A 19,238-nucleotide genomic window follows, 5' to 3' on the forward strand; every position below is an offset into this window, starting at 1 on the left:
GCAGTGCTGCCATCTTCTGTTTCAGTCCGTTATTGCACTCTTAAATCCTACTACTTATTCCTGCGTCTTTTGTGATCTTACAAAGCTTCAAACGACGCGTCGACTATTAAATCAGTCGTCGACGATTCTGATAGTCGACGTAATCGTGACTAGTCGACTAACCGTGGCAGCCCTACTTCCATGTGAGCTTTAAATGAGGATCCTTCCTTTAACTCTAACCTCTCTCCTTTCTCTCCTTCTTTCTTATCTGTCTCCATCTCTGAGTGAAATTAGCTCTCTGCCTTTTCTCTCCCATTAGAAATAAACCAGTTGGACCTTTGGCATTATTTATCGACATAAATTAATACAAATAGGAGGAATAAAATTCCAGTAAAATTTTACACTCCATTCTCATTTTCTGGCAGAATTTTTGGAGTTTAAAATTATAAACCTATGACCATTATTGTCTACAAGGTTAAAATGTGAATGTTAAACAGAACTAGGTGGCTGGGCAAAAGGAACAATAAAGGATTGTATCAGTTTGGCCAGAAAACATCTTGATGATCCCCAAGAATTTTAGGGAAAATACTCTAGGGACTGACAAGACAAAAGTTAAACTTTTTGAAAGGTGTGCACCCCATTACATCTGGCATAAAACTAACAGCATTTTAGAAAAGCAACATTATAGCTTCAATAAAATATGGTGGTGGTAGTGTGATGGTTTGGGGCTGTTTTGCCTTCTCAGCACCTGGAAGACTTGCTGTGGTAAGTGTAACCATGAAATTTGCCATCTACCAAGACATCCTGAAGGAGAATAGCAGGCCATCTGTTCATGACTTCAAGCTGAAGCACACTTGGTTTCTGTAGCAGGACAATAATCAAAACCCAGCAGCAAGTCCACCTCTGAATGGCTTAAAAAAACACTTTGGAGTGGCCTAGTTAAAGTTCTGACTTTAATCCAATTGAGATGTTGTGGCATGACCTTAAAAAGGCAGTTCATGCTCCAAAAACCTCCAGTGTGGCTGAATTACAACAATTCTGCAAGGATGAGTGGGCCAAAGTTCCTCCACAGCTTTAAAAGTGTCATTGCCAGTTAATACAAATGCTTGATTGCAGTTGTTGTTGCTAAGGGTGGTCCAACCAGTTATTAGTCACTTTATCACACAGGGCCATGAAGGTTTGGAACTGTCCCCCCCGTAATAATAAACCACTTCATTTAGAAACTGCATTTTGTGTTCAGTTTTGTTATCTTTGTTTAACACTTAAATTTGTTTGATAATCTTAAACACCCCTGTATCTTGTTTGTTGACATGATTAATTTTTTTCATTTTCCATACTTTAAAATGCTGTTTTCCGTCTTTCTTAGCATGTAATTGCCACAGTCACTCGGACTCGTGTCACTTTGATGCAGCTCGTTACGAAGCGACTGGAGGTGTGAGCGGCGGTGTGTGTGATGACTGTGGCAACAACAGGATGGGGCCTCAGTGTGAACAGTGTCAACCTTTTTTGTATCAGGATCCGCAGAGAGCGAAGGATGACCCACAAGCCTGCATACGTAAGCTTTTATTATTATTTTACTTTTTGAATATTCATGCTCTCACTGCTCCTGTAGAAATGAGTCGCACCTTTTTCTGTTTCTATTATTTTCTTTCATCGCTGAAGTGGTGCGGCTGGATGTTTGTCAGAATGCAGCTGGGATATTACTATATTAACAGTAATGTCTGAATGTCAAACCTAGTGATTTATGACTTTTACCAACATGGTGCAGTAACAGTCTCCATTAACTCAGTGAAAGCTGACAGTAAAATATGTTTATAAATTCTGAGCTACACTGGATAATTTATGTTATAAAAATACGCTCTGCCTCTATTTTTAACTGTTACTTTGTACTGTCGTTGTTGAATGCTGGTTATTCATAAAATAAACAAATGACTCATTTGTTTCTAAATTAAGCAGTTGTTCTGGTAGTCTAAGGATCTTGGAAAGAAAAGCGTCTGGAATTCGTTAAGTTGCTTGAAGACATTTCACCTCTCATCCGAGAAGCTTCTTCAATTCTAGGGTCAAATGGTGGAGCGTCCCAGAGTTCCTCCATTTGACCTTAGAACTGAAGAAGCTTCTCGGATGAGAGGTGAAACATCTTCAAGCAACTTAAAGAAGTCCAGACGCTTTTCTTTCCAAGATCCTTAGACTACGATGACCTGGATGACTGAGAACCTTCACAGACAGTTGTTCTGGTAATTAAATCTCAGCAAGTTTGTGGCTGATGGAGTCGTGCTTGGTCCATGAATTTGACTTGGTCCATAAGCTGTTTTCTCATCAAATGGGCTCCTCACCACAGCCCATAATGACCCTTAGGCCAGTGTCTCAGTGGACCGATAAGTCCACTCCTGGCTCCAGTATAGCACTACTTTTCTGATCAAGATGGCAGTAGATTTGGGTGTAGGGTTTTTTCAGTTTATCACAGCTATGGTATTATGCATAACTTTTGTCGCAAACAGAATGTGTGTAATTGCCAATTTCAATCACAGTAGTAGCAGACTGTCGATCTGTAGTTGATGGCACAATAACTGGAGCCACTGTTTATGTTGATATGACTGTAGCCTCAGGAGGAGAGTGATTACCCAACACAGACTCTTGTTTCTCAGGGAAGCTGTCTCATAACAAGATGATGATTATTGTATGGTCTTTAATTTATAATGTTGTTTTGGTCCTTTAGAAATAAATTTGCATTGAGTGAAATGACGTAACAGCTTTGGGATGATGATGTCATACCATGTAATGGTGATGTGTTTCAGCATGTAACTGCGATCCAGCTGGTTCACGTGGCGGCGGTCAGTGTGACGCTCTGAGCGGTCAGTGCGTATGCAAAGAAAATGTGGAGGGTCAACGTTGTGATCGCTGCAAACATGGCTTCTTCAGCCTGAGGCAGGATGACCCCACGGGTTGTCAGGGTGACCAAATAACTTTATTTGTCCTGTTGTCATTCTCAACAAAGGAGCTCCTGCTTGTGTGTATATGATGATTTCAACAAGCTGAAGGTATGAGCGTGACAGAAACTTTCAGGCTGACTGTGTGTGTGTGTGTTTCAGCGTGCAGGTGTCATCCTTTGGGGAGTGTTGGGTCATGTGATCAGCTAACAGGAACTTGTGAATGTGACCCAATGGCAAGTGGACCGCTGTGTGATCGGTGTCTGGTAGGCCACATCTGTAAAATAAGTAATTTACTCTTTAGCTTCCTTTCATCCTCATTAAATTTAATTGATAATAGAGCTGGGAAATAATTCAAACAAATAATAATCCCAACCTAAGGAATATAATGTACACAGATAGGTAATGCCAGGATTCAAGTGCCTGTGTCCTGCCTGTTTTAGATGTGCCCTTGATCCAACACAGCTGATTTAAAGGGCTAAATGACTTCTTCAGCATGTCTTGAAGTTCTCCAGAGGCCTGGTAATGAACTAATCATTTGATTCAGGTGTGTTGACCAGGATGAGATCTAAAACCTGAAGGACATTGGCACTTGAGGCCTGGCGTTGCCTACCCCTGTACACTGTTAAGTGCTGATTTTTACAACCAAACAACCTCTGGCTAAGCAGATGCCACAACACAGAGGAACTACCTGGTTAGGCCAGGACGCTGCAGTCTATTTACACCTACAGGCCAGTGGACACTCTTTCAATGGTGAGGATGTATCCTGGACAGGGAGGAACGCTGGTTTGAGCATGGAGTCAAGGAGGCCATTTACAAAACTGAGCTCACAGCCCATTGTTCATTCAGTGGTTTTAGTTTTAATCATTGTGCAGATGAACTGCTCATAAGGTTGGGAACCTGCAATCAGCTGAGACTGAGAAGTCACATGATGATGACGAAATGTGTCTCCCACTGAAAACATTTCTATAGTTGGTGGACCCCATGGGATTTTCTGGGACTTGGAGATGGCAGTAATAGAAAATAGAGTGGTTGCTGTTGAAACTGCCCCTAGTCATAAAAAAGAGAACTGTGATACACAGCATCAACAGGCTTAAGAGCGCTGGCAGTTAAAGACTGCACACATTTTTTTGTATACAATATTAAACCCAGTATTTAGTTTCCTCATCAGTTCCACAACACAAGTAATAAAATCTCAAATTTCATCTAAGAAGATACTGAAGTACTAATAACATCAGTTACTGTCATGTAGTGAGAGCATTTTCCGTCCCGGATGTGGTAACACGGATGTAGGTAGTGATAACAATGGAAAATCAAAATATCTGAATCACATTAAAACTATCTAATAAATATAATGCTGTGGTCATTCCTGAAGCAGCAACATGAAGAAGAACAAAAACTGTATGATTTGAAGGCACATAAAAACTCATTCAAACTCTGCAAGCATTGTCTGAATTTTCAAAATAAATGATGAATGAGTTTTAAAGCATAAAACAGTGTTTAAGTAAACTACATTTTGTCCTTAGTTTGAACTGATTGCCTGGACACAGTGATTCTAAAGCAAATATCATAACATTTTAGCCACTTTATTTTAGCCACATTTTTTTTAGTGAAAAAAAAGTCTGATTTTAATGTCTTTTAATGTGTTTGTGTTCAGCCAGATTTCTGGGGTTTGGGAAACTCTGTGTTCAGATGCTCACCTTGTAACTGTGATATTGGCGGAGCTCACGGCAGCACGTATGTTTTCTTTCTGTCTTTATTTTGTGTGTGACATAATAAAAAGTACTGAATAAAGATCAACAGTCAGTTTGATCTGAATCACAGATTAGTTTGAGAAAGAAGAAAAATTAACAGGAAGCACCAGAAACCAACTGAATACCAGTAAAATAATCAGAAAAAAAACAGTTTATTACCTTATAGGTATGGCACGCTGTTGTGAGCTGGAAATTCATCATAAAAGCAGTAATTAGACTCTTAATAACTGATACCATAGAGCCTCCAGTGTGTCACTTCCTGTCTTTTTGGGGGGATTTCCTGTCCCATCAGGTGTTCTCCAGAGGATGGACAGTGTCGCTGTTTACCCAACATGATTGGTCGGCGATGCTCTGACCCTGCACCTGGGCACTTCTTGCCTCCACTGAATTATTTCCTCTATGAGGCTGAACTCACTTTCCCACTGCTAGGAGGAAGGTCTTCTACAACTCCTCCTCCATCGCCTTCTTCTTCTGCTGCTCCATCATCTTCTTCTCTGGTGTGTAACAGATGACAAGCCATCTGACACAGAGCTTGGAAAGAAAGTGAATGGAGTTCTTTAAGATAGATGGATGGATGGATGGATGGATGGATGGATGGATAGATAGATAGATAGATAGATAGATAGATAGATAGATAGATAGATGCAGGATTTTGTGAGGAAAGTTGAGAGACATGTAAAGAAGGTAACTAAAAGGAGTATTCAACTGACAATTCTATGTCAACTATTACAGATGATTTTAAATAAATTTTTAATATCTTGTACATTTTAGTACAACATGGCGGTGCACATAGTCGCAGTTGCTTAAGGGCCACCAATTAGGTGCTCTTCTTTTTCTTTTTGTTTCCTTTTCTTTTTCTTTTGTTTCCCTTATTGCATAGCCAAATTCACCTTAAGTCATTGGGAATTATACAACATCAGTTATGACAGCAAGAACCCCGTTACCAGCGATTATCAGTGGATCAACAACATCCCAGAGAACTGCCTGCAGTGCTAATAACAGCAGTCTACATACCACCAGACGCTAATGCTAGCACAGCCCTTGCCTACCTGAACGACACGATCTCCGAACAGCTACGGACATATCCAGAGGAAGTACACATCATCGCAGGGGACTTTAACAAAGCATGCTTAAAAACTGTGCTGCCTAAATTTGTACAACATGTGAAATGCCACACAAGAGGGAAAAACACCTTGGACCATGTTTACTCAAATATTAAGCAAGCCTACAGATCTGTTCCCCTCCCCCACCTGAGTATGTCCGACCACCTCTCCCTGCTCGGTGTCCCGGCATACACACCACTCAGGAAAAGGACAAAGCCCACCATTGGAAACATTAACACCTTTTCTAAGGAAGCTCTGGCTCAGCTGCAGGACTCTTTTGCCCTCACAGAGTGGCATGTCTTCGAACATAGCGACCTAGAGACCCACACATCTGCAGTGGTGGGTTATGCACTGCATGGACACCGTCACCACGGAAAAGTAGGTCCAGGTCAGCCCCAACTGTGAAACCTGGATGACAAGTAAAGTTCAGGAATTGTTAAAGGCACGCAACTCTGCATACAAATCTGGGGAGCACGATATGTATATCAGAGAAAGAGCAGACCTTAAAAAAGGCATCAGAGCAGCAAAACCGGACTATTCAAATAAACTATCAGATCACCTCTCAGACAACAACTCCAAGAAGGTATGGGAGGGCCTGAAAGACATCACCAACTACAAAGGCAATGGGACAAATACAGATAACATGGACATCTCATTAGCAGAGGAACTTAACCACTTCTTTACCCGCTTTGAGAGAACTGTAGACACGCCTACCATGCACACCGCTCTGCCACAGCCTTCTCTGAGCACAGCCCTCACACATTTACTCTTCAAGAAAACTAGGTTCGCAGAGCAGTACCAGAGAAAAGCTGCTGGCCGAGATGGAATACCTGGGAGTATCCTCAAAACCTGTGCCGACCAGCTGGCTCCTGTTTTCACCAGACTATTGAACCTCTCCCTGTCACATGCCACTGCCCCTCATTGCCTGAAATCAGCAACAATAGTTCCGAGTCCACCACCATCAGTGCTCCAGTGGTCGCAAAGTTTTTCGAGAAGCTGGTCTTAAAGCACATAAAGGACTGCATCACACCTAGTTTGGACCCCCACCAGGGTCGGCAACCCTGGGCACGCGTGCCACAGCTGGCACGCTAAGGGTTAACTGATGGCACAACCATAGCTGGACTGGCCATCGGGCATATCAGGCATTTGCCCGGTGGGCCAATGGTGAATTTAGTTTTTATGGGCCAATGTTTTAGTTTTTGTAACGGTATAAACAATGAAAGGTGGTGTATTGGCCAGGTGCTGGCCGATGTGTAAAAATAGCTCAGTTGAAGTTATGAACTGTTTCTAAGAGACAAATAACACCAGGATACTTTTCTAAGTACCTGACACCTGGTAACTGTGCAGGGGCGGGTCTAGCAAAGTGTTGCCAGGGGGCCAGGCAGGGCATTAACAGGGAGAGGGGACACATACTTTTCTCTCTTATTCTCATTAAAAATGTCTCGCTTTAAGTTTTTATCTGATGTAAAATGTATAGAAATCATACCAACAAGACTGTACATCACTGTCACAACAGTGTTTGTTTTCATTAAAAGGCTTTATGATTTTTCCTACAATACCTGGGGGGCTGGTCTCTAGTCAAAATGCCCGGGACGATTTTGTTTGTCCCAGTCCAGCCCTGGGCACGACACGCAGTGAATTAATCTGAGAAGGTGCATTAAAAAATAAATGGCCGGGCCAGCGGTGCACATTGCAAATTAACTAGCATAGACACATTAGTTGTGCCGCTTCACCAGGTTCAACTTGTAATTGGCTAAAAATAACTTAGCCTACCAGTGAGAGGGACGTTGCTAGCTGGCAGTTTTTTCAAGCAATGTTGAAATTTCTACATTCCAACACTTCGAATGCTTCAGGAGCTCGACTCTGTGAGGGTCAAAGTTTGCAGAACTACGAACGCAGCTGAAATCCACAGCTGTGCATGTTCATGGAGCTTTTTCACCTGCTGGACATCACTCCCAGTCAAGTTTAACTGTCTTCAGAACATTGCAAAGGCCTTATTGACAGTATTTGGCTCTACATGTCTGTGTGAGCAGATTTTCTCTCACACGAAGAGTGTCGTGAGGTAGCCATCTGAATGCTGGACACTCATAGACCTGTGTCGCTGATTGGAAGACCAGAGATCACATTAACATGTTTATCCCTGTATTAACAAACATGCCATATTGGCCCAGTTTATTTCTCTTATCATTGTTGTGAGGAGACCATAAATAGCATTTATGTTTTCTTTTGTACAGTTCATTTGCTGTTACGGAGTTCTTGTTATGGATAAAAAGTGTCTTTTTTTGTTTCAAAATAGCTGATAACTATTCGCTGATAGCTGCCAACATCTGCGAACAAATACAATTCTATAAAGTTGTTCTATATAGTGTGTAACTGTCAAAATAGAGCATTATTAAATTTATGGCTAATGCAATCATACAGCACACTGACTTCTGAGGACATTTTAGATGGCACTCATCATCTGAAAGGTTGCCGACCCCTGCTATAAGGCAAACAGGTCCACCGAGAAAGCAATTTCCACTGCCCTCCACTCTGCTCTGCATAACCTGGAGAATCCTGGGACTTCAGTAAGGATGCTCATTATTGATTTCAGCTCAGCCTTTAATAACATCATCCCAGACATTCTTATAGTCAAGCGGGTAAACTTGGACTTCCCCCTTGGTACATGTGCATGGTTCAAAAACTTTCTCACAGACCAATCACAAAGAGTCAAGGTTGGCAACCAGAGATCATCCACCAGCACTGGCTCACCACAAGGATGTGTGTTGTGTCCACTCCTATACACCATCTACACCAGTGACTGCACCCTCACACATCCCTCAACATCATCATCAAATTTGCAGATGACTCCACTCTGATGGGGCTCATCACCGATGATGACGACACCGCCTACAGAGATGAGATCCAACGTCTGACAGAATGGTGTGACTACAATAACCTAACCATAAACACCAGGAAAACCAAGTAAGTGGTCATGGACTTCTGCAAGAAAAAAAAACTCATCCCCCTCCCCTATCCATAAAAGGTGACCACATTTCCGAGGACCTATACTGGACAACTAACACATCAGCCCTGGTGAAGAAATGCATGATGCAACCATACTGTCCCAATGCAATGTGTGCACACGTGTGTATGTGTGCACAGGTCTATGTTTGCGATCGGGAATGAAGGATAAAAAGCGCTGCCGTAAAGGCTAGTGTAGAAGCACAGAAATGACGGCTCACTTGACCGCGGTCTGAATTTTAATTGAATTAAAGAAGTTCAGTTGCTTTCATTCCAAGCTCCTTAGGCTACTATGACCTGAATGACTTAGAACCTACACAGCTATAGTTCAGTATTAATATGTGTTTATCTGTAAAATTGTCTTTTTACAGTGCATTCAGCAAAGTATTCACAGCATTTTGCTTGTTCTACATTGTGTAATGATACAGCCTCAGTCTAAAATTCATTGCATTCATTTTTTTCAACTCATAATTCTACACACAATACCCCATAGTAGCAAAGTAAAAAAGGTTTACTCGAAATTATTGCAATTTCGAGTAAAGTTTTCAGGGGATATTTACAGGAACACAAGGGGTGAAAACACGGCACAAAGAGAGTGTCCATGAAGGTTAACATCGCGACAATAAGCAGGGGTAGACTGAGGACTAAAATACACAGGTAGGATGATCCTACCTGTGTAGGAGGATGGATTAGGAAACAGGAAGAAACACAGCTGGAACAAATCAGACATAATGAGATGAGAGAAGGCAAAACTAAATGCACTATACAGACAGACTTGGTACTCAACTGAGGGAACACAGAGTACAGGGACAGGAGTGACATGAGACACGACTGACTGGGAAACAAGAGAATAAATACAAGGACAGAACTAAATCTAAGAACTAGAAATCACAAATCCAGAGGAACTAGAGATCAAGAAATACAAAAACAGACACCAAAAGCCTAACAGTCATGAACCATGATGAACTCAAAAATAAAAGTACAAAACTCAAAACACTGGGTCACCTTGAGACCTCACTTAGTTATGCTCTCTCAAGCTCCATCAGCTTGATCTGGGAGCATCAGTGCAAGGCCATTTTAAGATTTCTACAGAAATGTTTATTTGGGTTCAAGTCTGAGCTCTGTCTGGACTACACCTTTCTTATCTTGGCTGTGTGCTTAGAGTTGTTGCACTGTTGGAAGATAAACCTTCGTCCCAGTCTGAGGTCCAGAGTGTTCTGGAGCAGGTTAGGATTTTAAGGATATCACTATACATTGCAGCATTTATCTTTCCTTCAACAATTACTAGTCTCCCAGTTCCTCCTTCTGAAAGTCATCCCCATAGCATGATTCTATACCGTGATTCCCTGTAGCAATGGTGTTGAGCGTATAATGCGCCGTGGCTGGTTTCTTCTAGACGCGATGCTTGGCAGTCAGGCCAAAAAGCTCAATCTTCATTTCCTCAGACCAAAGAATTTTGTTACTCATGGTCTGAGAGTCCTTGGTATGCTGTTTAGCAAACTCTTGAGCCTTTTACTGAGGAATCTCTTCCGTCTGGCCACGCTACCATACAGGTCTGATTGGTGGAGTACTGCAAAAATGGCTGTCTTTCTGGAAGGTTCTTGTCTCTCCACAAAGCAACCATGGAGCTCTGTCAGATTGAGCATTAGGTTCTTGGTGACCTCTATAAGTAAGGACTTCTAGCCCATTCCTTCAGCTCCCTAACCGTTTGCTGAGCAGCCAGCTTTAGGAAGAGTAATGGTGGTTCTAAATGTCTATTTATGAATAATGCAGGCCGCTGTGCTCATTTGGGATCTTCAGAAATGTTTCTGTTCCAGATCCGTGCCTCAATACAGTCCAGGCTCAAAGGTCTACAAACAATTCCTCCTTATAGCTACATGTTATTTGTTTGTATTTTAATTTTTAATAAATTTGCAAGACTTTCAGGGAAACTCATCTTACTTTGTCATTATAGGGTATTCTCTGTAGAAATTCAAGGTGAAAAATGATTTTAATCCATTTTGGAATAAGGCTCTAATATGACAAAATGTGGAATAAGTGAAGCACTGTGAATGCTGTCCACTTGCACTATATAAACAGTATCTGTGTGTGTGTTTTCAGCTGAACCCAGGAGGGTTACCTCAGTGTGAGCAGTACTTCAAAGAGCAAGGTTTTGACACTAAGTTCCAAAATGGACGAATTATTTTAGTTCGGCGGGCTCGCCAACTTGCCCAGCAACAGAACATAAGAAAGAGATTGGTGAGATCCATTTTCTGTTACACTTTAATGCGTTGATCATTTGGAGACTATAGGTTGTGTCCAAATTCAGGGGCTGCATTCTTCCAAGGCAGCGAAGGCCAGAAGTGCAAGGCTGTGAACTTGGACGGTCTAGCCTACAACATGGGGTTCCTGTTGCCTGGCAACCATGACGGTAGCAGCTACTGCTGTGGTGGTCAGCATGTTCAACAGAAATACAGAAAATCTTTATGTTATTGTTTTTTCATCTGCATGTGAATCTGGGCACTGAGTCAGCTTAACCAACAATGAATCTAAGTTTAGCTAGTTTGCTGGAGTAGAGCATGAGACTAGTCTCATTTCATTTTGACAGTACAAATATAATAGGTCTCATCAAGCATTTGGTAACTTGCAGGATGAAAGCACAATTTTCTTATTAGAATCATGGGACGTACTTTCATTTTAATCAGAGAGAAAAAAACTAAGAGAAATGGGAAACAGGACATAAGCTTAGGCGGTAGAGCAGGTCATCTACTGATCGGAAGGTTGGTGGTTTGATTCCTGGCTTCCCCTAGTCCACTTGCCAAATATCTTGGGCAATATACTAACCCTAAATTGCTCTCCGATGCATCCATTGGAGTGTGAATGTTAATTAGAAAGCACTAAGAAAACATGTGAATGCACAAGTTGTGTAAAGTGCTTTGAGTGCTCAGAAGAGTAGAAAAGCGCTATATAGGAACCAGTCCAGTCCATAAGATCGGCATAAATGTTGGGCTTTACAACAAAGGTTCAGGTTATAACTAACCAAAGTTTGCATGACCCGATTAAGTAGCAATATCACTAACGTCATGTAACTTAGATGAAGGTTAGCTAAGTTTGATGTTCTAAGATTCTTTGGTATGCTAACATTTGTTCCACTAGATATTTGGGTGAGATAAAAACCCAGTACTCACTTTTATTTATTTATTTTATTATTTCTGGACTGCTTTGCTACAACCGTTTGCCATGTTTTTTTTTCCAAAAAATTGCTTGTACCTTAGACCCACAATGAATCCTGGATTCAAACACCATGTTAAAACATAAGATCGTCCATAAGTGCACAAAGTGCAGAAAGTTCTAGGCCATAGGTCGATGATCGATTTTGTAATTGTATCACCAGACCTGCGGCCATATGTTCTGGACCCTCGGGTAAAGAGAGGGGCTGAGCTGCTAACTGATCACCACCTGGTGGTGAGCTGGATCAGGTGGCTGGGGAGGACATTGGACAGACATGGCGCAGCTAAAGGTATAGTGAGGGTGTGCTGGGAATGCCTGGCTGAGGCCCCCAGTCCGTGAGATCTTAAACACACACCTCTGGCAGAGCTTCAACAGTTTTCCAAGACAGTCTGGGGGCATTGAGTCCAAATGGACCATGTTCAGCACCTCCATCGCCAAAGCTGCTGCACTGCGCTGCAGTTGGGGCCTGTCATGGTGGTAACACCTAAACCAAGTGGTGGACACCAGTAGGGATGGGTATTGATAAGATTTTCACAATTCCAATTCCATTTTCGAGTCTGTTTAACGATTCGATTCTTTATCGATTCTTATTTTTTAAAAAGGAGAACACTAAGGTCGATTAGCTTAGAACTTTGTTTTATATCTTCTCTAAGTAAGAGTAACATGGCCTTACAAACCCAACAGTGAGATCTTAAGAGATCCAGCCTACGGCTCTTCAATGGGGTGTCACAGGGTCCCCAGGAAAAAAATTGTAATTGTAAAGTAATAAAATAAATAACAAAGTATAACACAAATTATTCTGTAGCAATTACACAAGAATATCCAGTAATGTCCCTGCCTACAATTAAACACATTCACTTACCATAAATCGGGGGCATCTGCTGTGGCAAATGGCTGCAAGCCTTTGACCACAAACTGAGTCACTGCTCGGTGACATTCGTCTATCCTGGCCTGAAAGGAGACGCTACGGTAGACTGCAGCGAGAACTGCCAGCATCTGAGCCAGCCAGACTTTGTCTGTCTCTCTCATCATGGTCACTTAAATGCACAGTAATGGCAGGTTTTGTAATAAGGCAGATCGCGCTAACATAATATGCACTGTTAGTTGATTATTTACCTGCCGCATTAACGGGAGAGGACGTGCAAACGTTACCGCTGCTGCTGGGTTGAGATTCACGAGTGGAATTAAAAACACGACATTCATTTGAGGTCATCGCGTGTTTTGTGAGTAAATGCTTTTGCATATTCGTAGTGTTTACTCCCTTAAATGAAGTGTCTACTTTACAAGTATTGCAAGTTGCCCTGTTGTCATCCGTTCTCGTAAAGTATAACCAAACTTTTGAGTGTTTGAGCCGCTTAGGCGCCATGTTACCTGCCAGGTAAATGACGCTTTGCAACGTGGTGACGTCATTCGGGGCGACTGGAATCGATAAGGGAATCATTTGCAAAAATGGCAAACGATTCCAAGGAATTGAAATAGTGGGAACCGGTTCTCAACAATAACCGGGCTTCGATACCCATCCTTAGACACCAGAGGTGAAGGGAGCCACCCGGCTGAAGAAGGAGTCCTATTGAAGGAGTCCTTGGTTCGCCTGTGGGACTTCGGAGGCAGCTGATATATACTAGTGGTGCAACGGATCACGGTTGATCAGTAATCCGAACCGATCCCACTCCACGGTTCGGCACCCACGTAATCCGAAGATTCGAAAAAGAAGGAAAAAAATTATGTGTATGGTGCGTCTGTCAAGTGATAGTTATGGCCAGTGCTAGTGGTCCAGGTGGAAGAGCAGAGGAGTTTTCTGTATTTAAGCAGCCCTTTGCTGCCCAGTCTGATCGGGCTCAAGCTATTACAAAAGCTATTGGGGTGTTTAGCTGCAGACGGGAGGCCATATTCCGTTGTGCAAAACAAGAGGGTTAAACTATGATGAACGTGCTTGAGCCACGCTATGATATCCCATTGCACGTCCACTTTAGTGGCAAGATCGTTCCAAGCATGTATGAGCACGAAAAGTTTAAAGTTATGGCTGAACTGTCCCAGGCATCTTCTGTTGCCCAACTTCAAACGGGTGGACCTCCAGGGCAACGGAAAGCTATGTGACCGTGACAGCTCATTGTATCACAGCAGAGTGCGATATAATGAGCGGTATGTATTATTGTAGGGTCTACCTTACAATATAAAGCGCCTTGAGGGGACTGTTGTTGGGATTTGGCACTCTATAAATAAAATTGAATTCAGTGGTAGATACAAAGCCCTATACTGCCCTATATTGAACCATATATTTTTTTAATGATTACGTGGAATGAGTCTTGAGTTGAATGTTTTTAACAGGCAAAAAATACTTCAATAAGTGAATAAGTAAATGTTAAATTTTTGTCTTTTTTCTTTTTTTGCTGATCTGAAAATTGATCCGATCCGTGAATTAAAACCGTGATCCGATCCGAACCGTGAGATTTTTGATCCGTTGCACCACTAATATGTACTGACAAGCCAAGCAGAACGCGGCTCAGCCGGCTCAGGAGTGAAAAGCGGTGCTCTACCTGCACTGGGTATAGTGCAGGTGGAGTGCTGCTGACTTCGACTGAGAAAATTGTCGGGCGGTGGAAGGAGTACTTTGGGGACCTCCTTAATCCCACTGGCATGTCTTCTGTGAAGTAAGCAGAGTCTGGGGAGCGGGACGACCTACCAAGGTCCGTGGGAATGTATATGCCAGGGTGTTGGAAAGTATTCAGTCTGTCCTTCAGTCAAACCAGATAAAGGAGGAACAATGCGGTTTTCGTCCTAGTCGTGGAAAACTGGACCAGCTCTTTATCCTCTCAAGGATACATGAGGGTGCATGGGAGTTTGCCCAGCCAGTGTTTTGGCTGTGGGCATTCGACCGTGTCCCTTTGAGTTTCCCGTGGGGTGTTCTCCAGGAGTATGGGGTGTTTGGCCCATTACTACAGGCCATTCAATCCTTATACAACCATTGGAAGAGCTTGGTCTGCATAGACGGTAATTAGTGGGACTCATTCCCAGTGGGTGATGGACTCCGCTAGGGCTGCCCTTTGTCACAGATTCTGTTCAAAATTTTTATGGACAAAGTTTCTAGGTTTAGCCAAGGGGCAGAAGGCTTTCACCTGATGGTCTCAGAATCTCATCTCTGCTTTTTGCGGATGATGTGGTTCTGTTGGCTTCATCAGGTGATGGTCTCCAGCTCACACTGGAATGATTCACAGCTGAGTGTGAAGTGGTGGTAATGAAAATCAGCACTTCCAAGTCTGAGGCCATGGTCCTCAGTCGGAAGGGTTGGGGTGCCCACTCCAGGTCAGGGACGAGTTACTGCCCCAAGTGGAGGAGTTTAACTATCCTGGTCTTGTTCACAAGTGACAGGAGAAGGGAGCTAGAGATCAACAGCCAAATTGGTGCTGCAGCTGCAGTAATGCAGGCACTGTACCTGTCCGTAGTGGTGAAGAGAGAGCTGAGTTTAAAAGTGAAGATCTCAATTTACCGGTTGAGCTACGTCCCTACCCTCACCTATGGTCACAAACTGTGGGTAGTTACCGAAAGAAAGAGATCGCGGATACAAGTGGGAGAAATGGGCATCCTCCGAAGGGTGGCTGGCCTCTCCCTTAGAGAGGTTCAGCCATCTGGCAGGGGCTCAGAGTAGGGATGCTACTCTTCCACATCGAAAGGAGCCAGTCTAGATGGTTCAAGCATCTGACAAGAATGCCTCCTGGGCGCCTCCTGGGTGAAGTTCCATCAGGAGGAAGCTTGGGGGCAGACCCAGGACACGCTGGAGAGATGATATCTCTTGGCTGACTTGGGAATGCCTTGCTGTTCCCCCGGATAAGCTGGAGGAGATAGCTGGGGAGAGAGGTCTGGGCTTCTCTGGGACACAAAGGATACACCGGACCGTCCTTCAAATCCGGGGAAAAGGAGGACGCATTAGTGGGCCGCATTTGGAGCAGCCTTTGGTGTGCTGTGATATAGTCGTCCCACAAATGTGGTCTCCAAAGGATGCAGCCCCTGAATTTGGAAACAGCTCAACTCATATGTTTCAGCTAATCAGATCGTCCTCTTTCCTCAGTGCATCTGTTGTTTATTTCCATCCAGCAGCAAACCAGCATACCTCTGGTCCCTGGTTACACCCTGCAAATTATTCCCCGTCAAAGGGCATCTCACCAGCCAGTAACCTGGACTGGCCTAGGATTGGTCAGAGTGTTCGAGGGGGTGGGGCTTAGATTTACTGTGGACAACCTCCCATCTTCGACTGATTACCAGCTGGCGATTTCCTATGAACCAGAGGTGAGGCGATTTTGAATGGTAAACTTCATGTAAATGTACATGTTTAATAAAATTGACAGAATTGTCTTTCTATAACATGTCAATTTATTATTTTCTCTAGTCGGCATCTGATTGGATGGCTATAGTCAGTATCGGCAAAGTGTCACCAGGCGATGGAGGCTGCAGCAGCAATCCAACAGGAAGTAAAACTGTGATTCTACCTGGAAACTCCAGGTGAGAATCAAAAAACAGGGCATCTATTACATCCATGAATGTCACATAACTATTGTTATAATTTCACATCTGAATAGTGTTGTGGCAGATTTCTAATGTGATATGATTAAATATGTGATTAAATCATATCCTTACTAGTAAGATTACTATACACCAACGACCACCTTAACTCAAAAACACAACTACAACTACTTCAGGCATAACAGCCTGATTGTTTAATCAGTTGTCATCTGCATTCATTCGCTGATCGCTCTTGGGTGGTGCAGAGTCTGCTCTGCAGTCGCTGAGTTGAAGCTTGGCACGCCCTTGTTGGAGGAGGGTGCTCTTTTCACCCCTCACTCTCTCGTACCAATGCAGCTGTAGGTTAAAAGGGCAGAGATCATCTGACACCCCGTTGTCTTCCTCAGTGTCTAATGCAGAGATCTTTAACCTTTATGGTTATTTCTGTGGTTCTGGAATCTTCTCATGATGACTAGTAGGGCCCCAAACCGCACGACCTTTGATCTCAACCACTGCCTGAGCTGTCAGCTGTGCTATGAATGATCCCTGCTTTTCGCTGGGTCTCTGAAGACTTCTGATCAGCACCCAGTCTCAATCTCAGTCTGGAGATTCCACCCTTGGGATGATTTCTTCCAGCAATACTCTGGCTACTGCACCTGTATCTCCTTACTAGGAGGAAAAACCACAACAAGGTGCAATTTCTCACACTAGGATACCCAAATTCGTTGAGTTTCTAGGACCCTGCATCTACTTGTTGCAGTAATAAGTAACCAAGGCTTTTCCCATCTGTCTGGTTGAAAACCCTGCCCAAATCAAAGCAGCTCACCGTTGTAAATCATTTGCAGTCCGTCTCTTGGTTCATTAAAAAATTCCTGCATGTGTGAGTCGCTGAAGCACACCTTGCGGTTCCCCCTTTTTTTGAAAACAAAGGAACGGTGGGACTGAGGCAATTTTACCTCAGGATGGCCAGTCACTGTGTGCCCGTAGTTCAGCGAAACTTACCGGAGGAATCCTGCCTGACAACGCCAAATTGTTATGGAAAATTTAACAATTACCTGCAAAACACCCAGTGAGCTTGATTTGAAGTGGGTTTAATAAACACATATGGAGAGAGCATCCCAGTGAAACACCAGGACCATCTCTGAATTGTGGCACCGCCCTCACATCATATATACAGAGACACAGACAAAGAACATCCACAAACTCTCACATGTTGGCCCCTCTCACGTGGAGCTATACCTTCTCCTTCAGAGAGAATTATGACCTTGTTTTCTGCTTGGCCGTCACCTAAGGATTTACATCCCTGATAAGCAGAAGGAGTCCCACTATCTGTTTAACGGCCTCACTGTGCTAACGTTCCACATGCATGTAAACTATGAACAGGAGTGCTCTTACTATAGTAAAGTGAGAAACTATAACTAATGTGATATGATTAAATATGTGATTAATACATGAGAAAAGAAATCTGCCACAACACTATTCAGATGTGAAATAAAGCAGGTTCTTTGAAACTAGCAAATTGTACAGGATATCGTACAGTCTCTGTGTGAGTTGTTAATAGAGGCCATGATCAGGTGGTCTGTGGGTGACATCGTGTTTGTGGCTGAGGCAGCAGGCTCTGTGTGTATATCAGTGACAGGGCGTAGCTGCATGTGTGTGATGATTTAATAAACTTTGCAGCACTTTGTTGTCAGTCATAGTGCAGCTTGTGAACCATACCAGGATGTACAGAGAGAGGACTCTCAACAGAACATCTATAAAACGACAGCAGACAGCCAGCAGCTACAGCTAACGCACATGAGCCAAATGTTGTGCCTTTGTACTCCTGGTTCCACATACAGAGACATTCTTACACATTTTTATTTATGTGAGCTCCAAGGTTCTCTGAAGCTTTAATAGTGTACTTGTGTCAGAGATTGTGTCTCAGTAGCAGCAGTTTTTGTTTGTTTTTTCTGTTTGTTTTTCCAGACGAGGTATTCTGGGCTCTTTGCTATGTCTAAATGCTGGAGGTCAATATTTTGTGGATATCACCTTTTACAAACAGCCCAGATCTGATAGTTCACACATCCTAATTGACTCGGTAAGGAGGTCTTCATCTATTCAGATAAAGTGATTGACATATTCCCTGAAATCCTCCTACCAACTGTAACTGTCCAATCATAGCTGAGGAATACAAGCGCACTCTCTGTGCAAAAATACATTTGGGAAGATTGCATGGTTTCAATTTTCAATTTTTCTCTTCAAAATTAAATGATGGGATGTGTCTATATGAGGTGATTTCTACATGTTTAATCATGCCCCCCTTTTTTCAGATTAGTCTTTTTCATAGAATCGGGTCAGTCCAAAATTTCTGCTCTCAGAGCGACCTCGACACTTTTCACCAGTTTCACTGTACTGGATTGGCTGTCAAGCCTGGCCCTCAGGAGTCGCTACCTGAAGTCTGCGAGGGACTCATCATGAGCCTTTCAGCACAAATCCACAATGGAGCTGTCCGTAAGTAGTTGGACTGAGATGATCCAGGACTGAGACAATGGAAAAGATGAGTGTTTCATATGTTTATATCTGCGTTTTACCTGTGGTCAGTTTGCAGGTGTAATGTTATTGGCTCTACTGGACCATCCTGCAGTAAACTGGGTGGGTTTTGTGACTGTAAGGCCAATGTGATTGGTCGTTGCTGCGATGCCTGTGCCCCAATGACGTTTGGCTTTGGACCTGAAGGCTGCAAACGTAAGAAACCCAAACCAGAGGGAAAACACTGCCTTTCG

The 19,238-nt window shown here is 43.1% G+C and overlaps 1 protein-coding gene across 1 annotated transcript in view; it reads left to right on the plus strand.

Annotated features, from left to right (window-relative positions):
- The window catches only part of LOC146513327 (laminin subunit beta-4-like), a 51,000-nt gene that overhangs the window by 11,901 nt on the left and 19,861 nt on the right, over positions 1 to 19,238 (plus strand). Inside the window, exons 10-20 of the mRNA XM_085167475.1 lie at positions 1,346 to 1,534; positions 2,775 to 2,930; positions 3,069 to 3,172; positions 4,564 to 4,643; positions 4,953 to 5,157; positions 10,867 to 11,004; positions 16,069 to 16,260; positions 16,361 to 16,473; positions 18,442 to 18,553; positions 18,786 to 18,966; positions 19,057 to 19,200. Of these exons, the coding sequence (XP_085023601.1) occupies positions 1,346 to 1,534; positions 2,775 to 2,930; positions 3,069 to 3,172; positions 4,564 to 4,643; positions 4,953 to 5,157; positions 10,867 to 11,004; positions 16,069 to 16,260; positions 16,361 to 16,473; positions 18,442 to 18,553; positions 18,786 to 18,966; positions 19,057 to 19,200 (1,614 nt within the window). The remainder of the gene's footprint in view (positions 1 to 1,345; positions 1,535 to 2,774; positions 2,931 to 3,068; positions 3,173 to 4,563; positions 4,644 to 4,952; positions 5,158 to 10,866; positions 11,005 to 16,068; positions 16,261 to 16,360; positions 16,474 to 18,441; positions 18,554 to 18,785; positions 18,967 to 19,056; positions 19,201 to 19,238) is intronic.

Source organism: Neolamprologus multifasciatus, chromosome 7 (assembly GCF_963576455.1).
Source record: "Neolamprologus multifasciatus chromosome 7, fNeoMul1.2, whole genome shotgun sequence".
In the NCBI taxonomy this organism is placed as follows: domain Eukaryota; kingdom Metazoa; phylum Chordata; class Actinopteri; order Cichliformes; family Cichlidae; genus Neolamprologus; species Neolamprologus multifasciatus.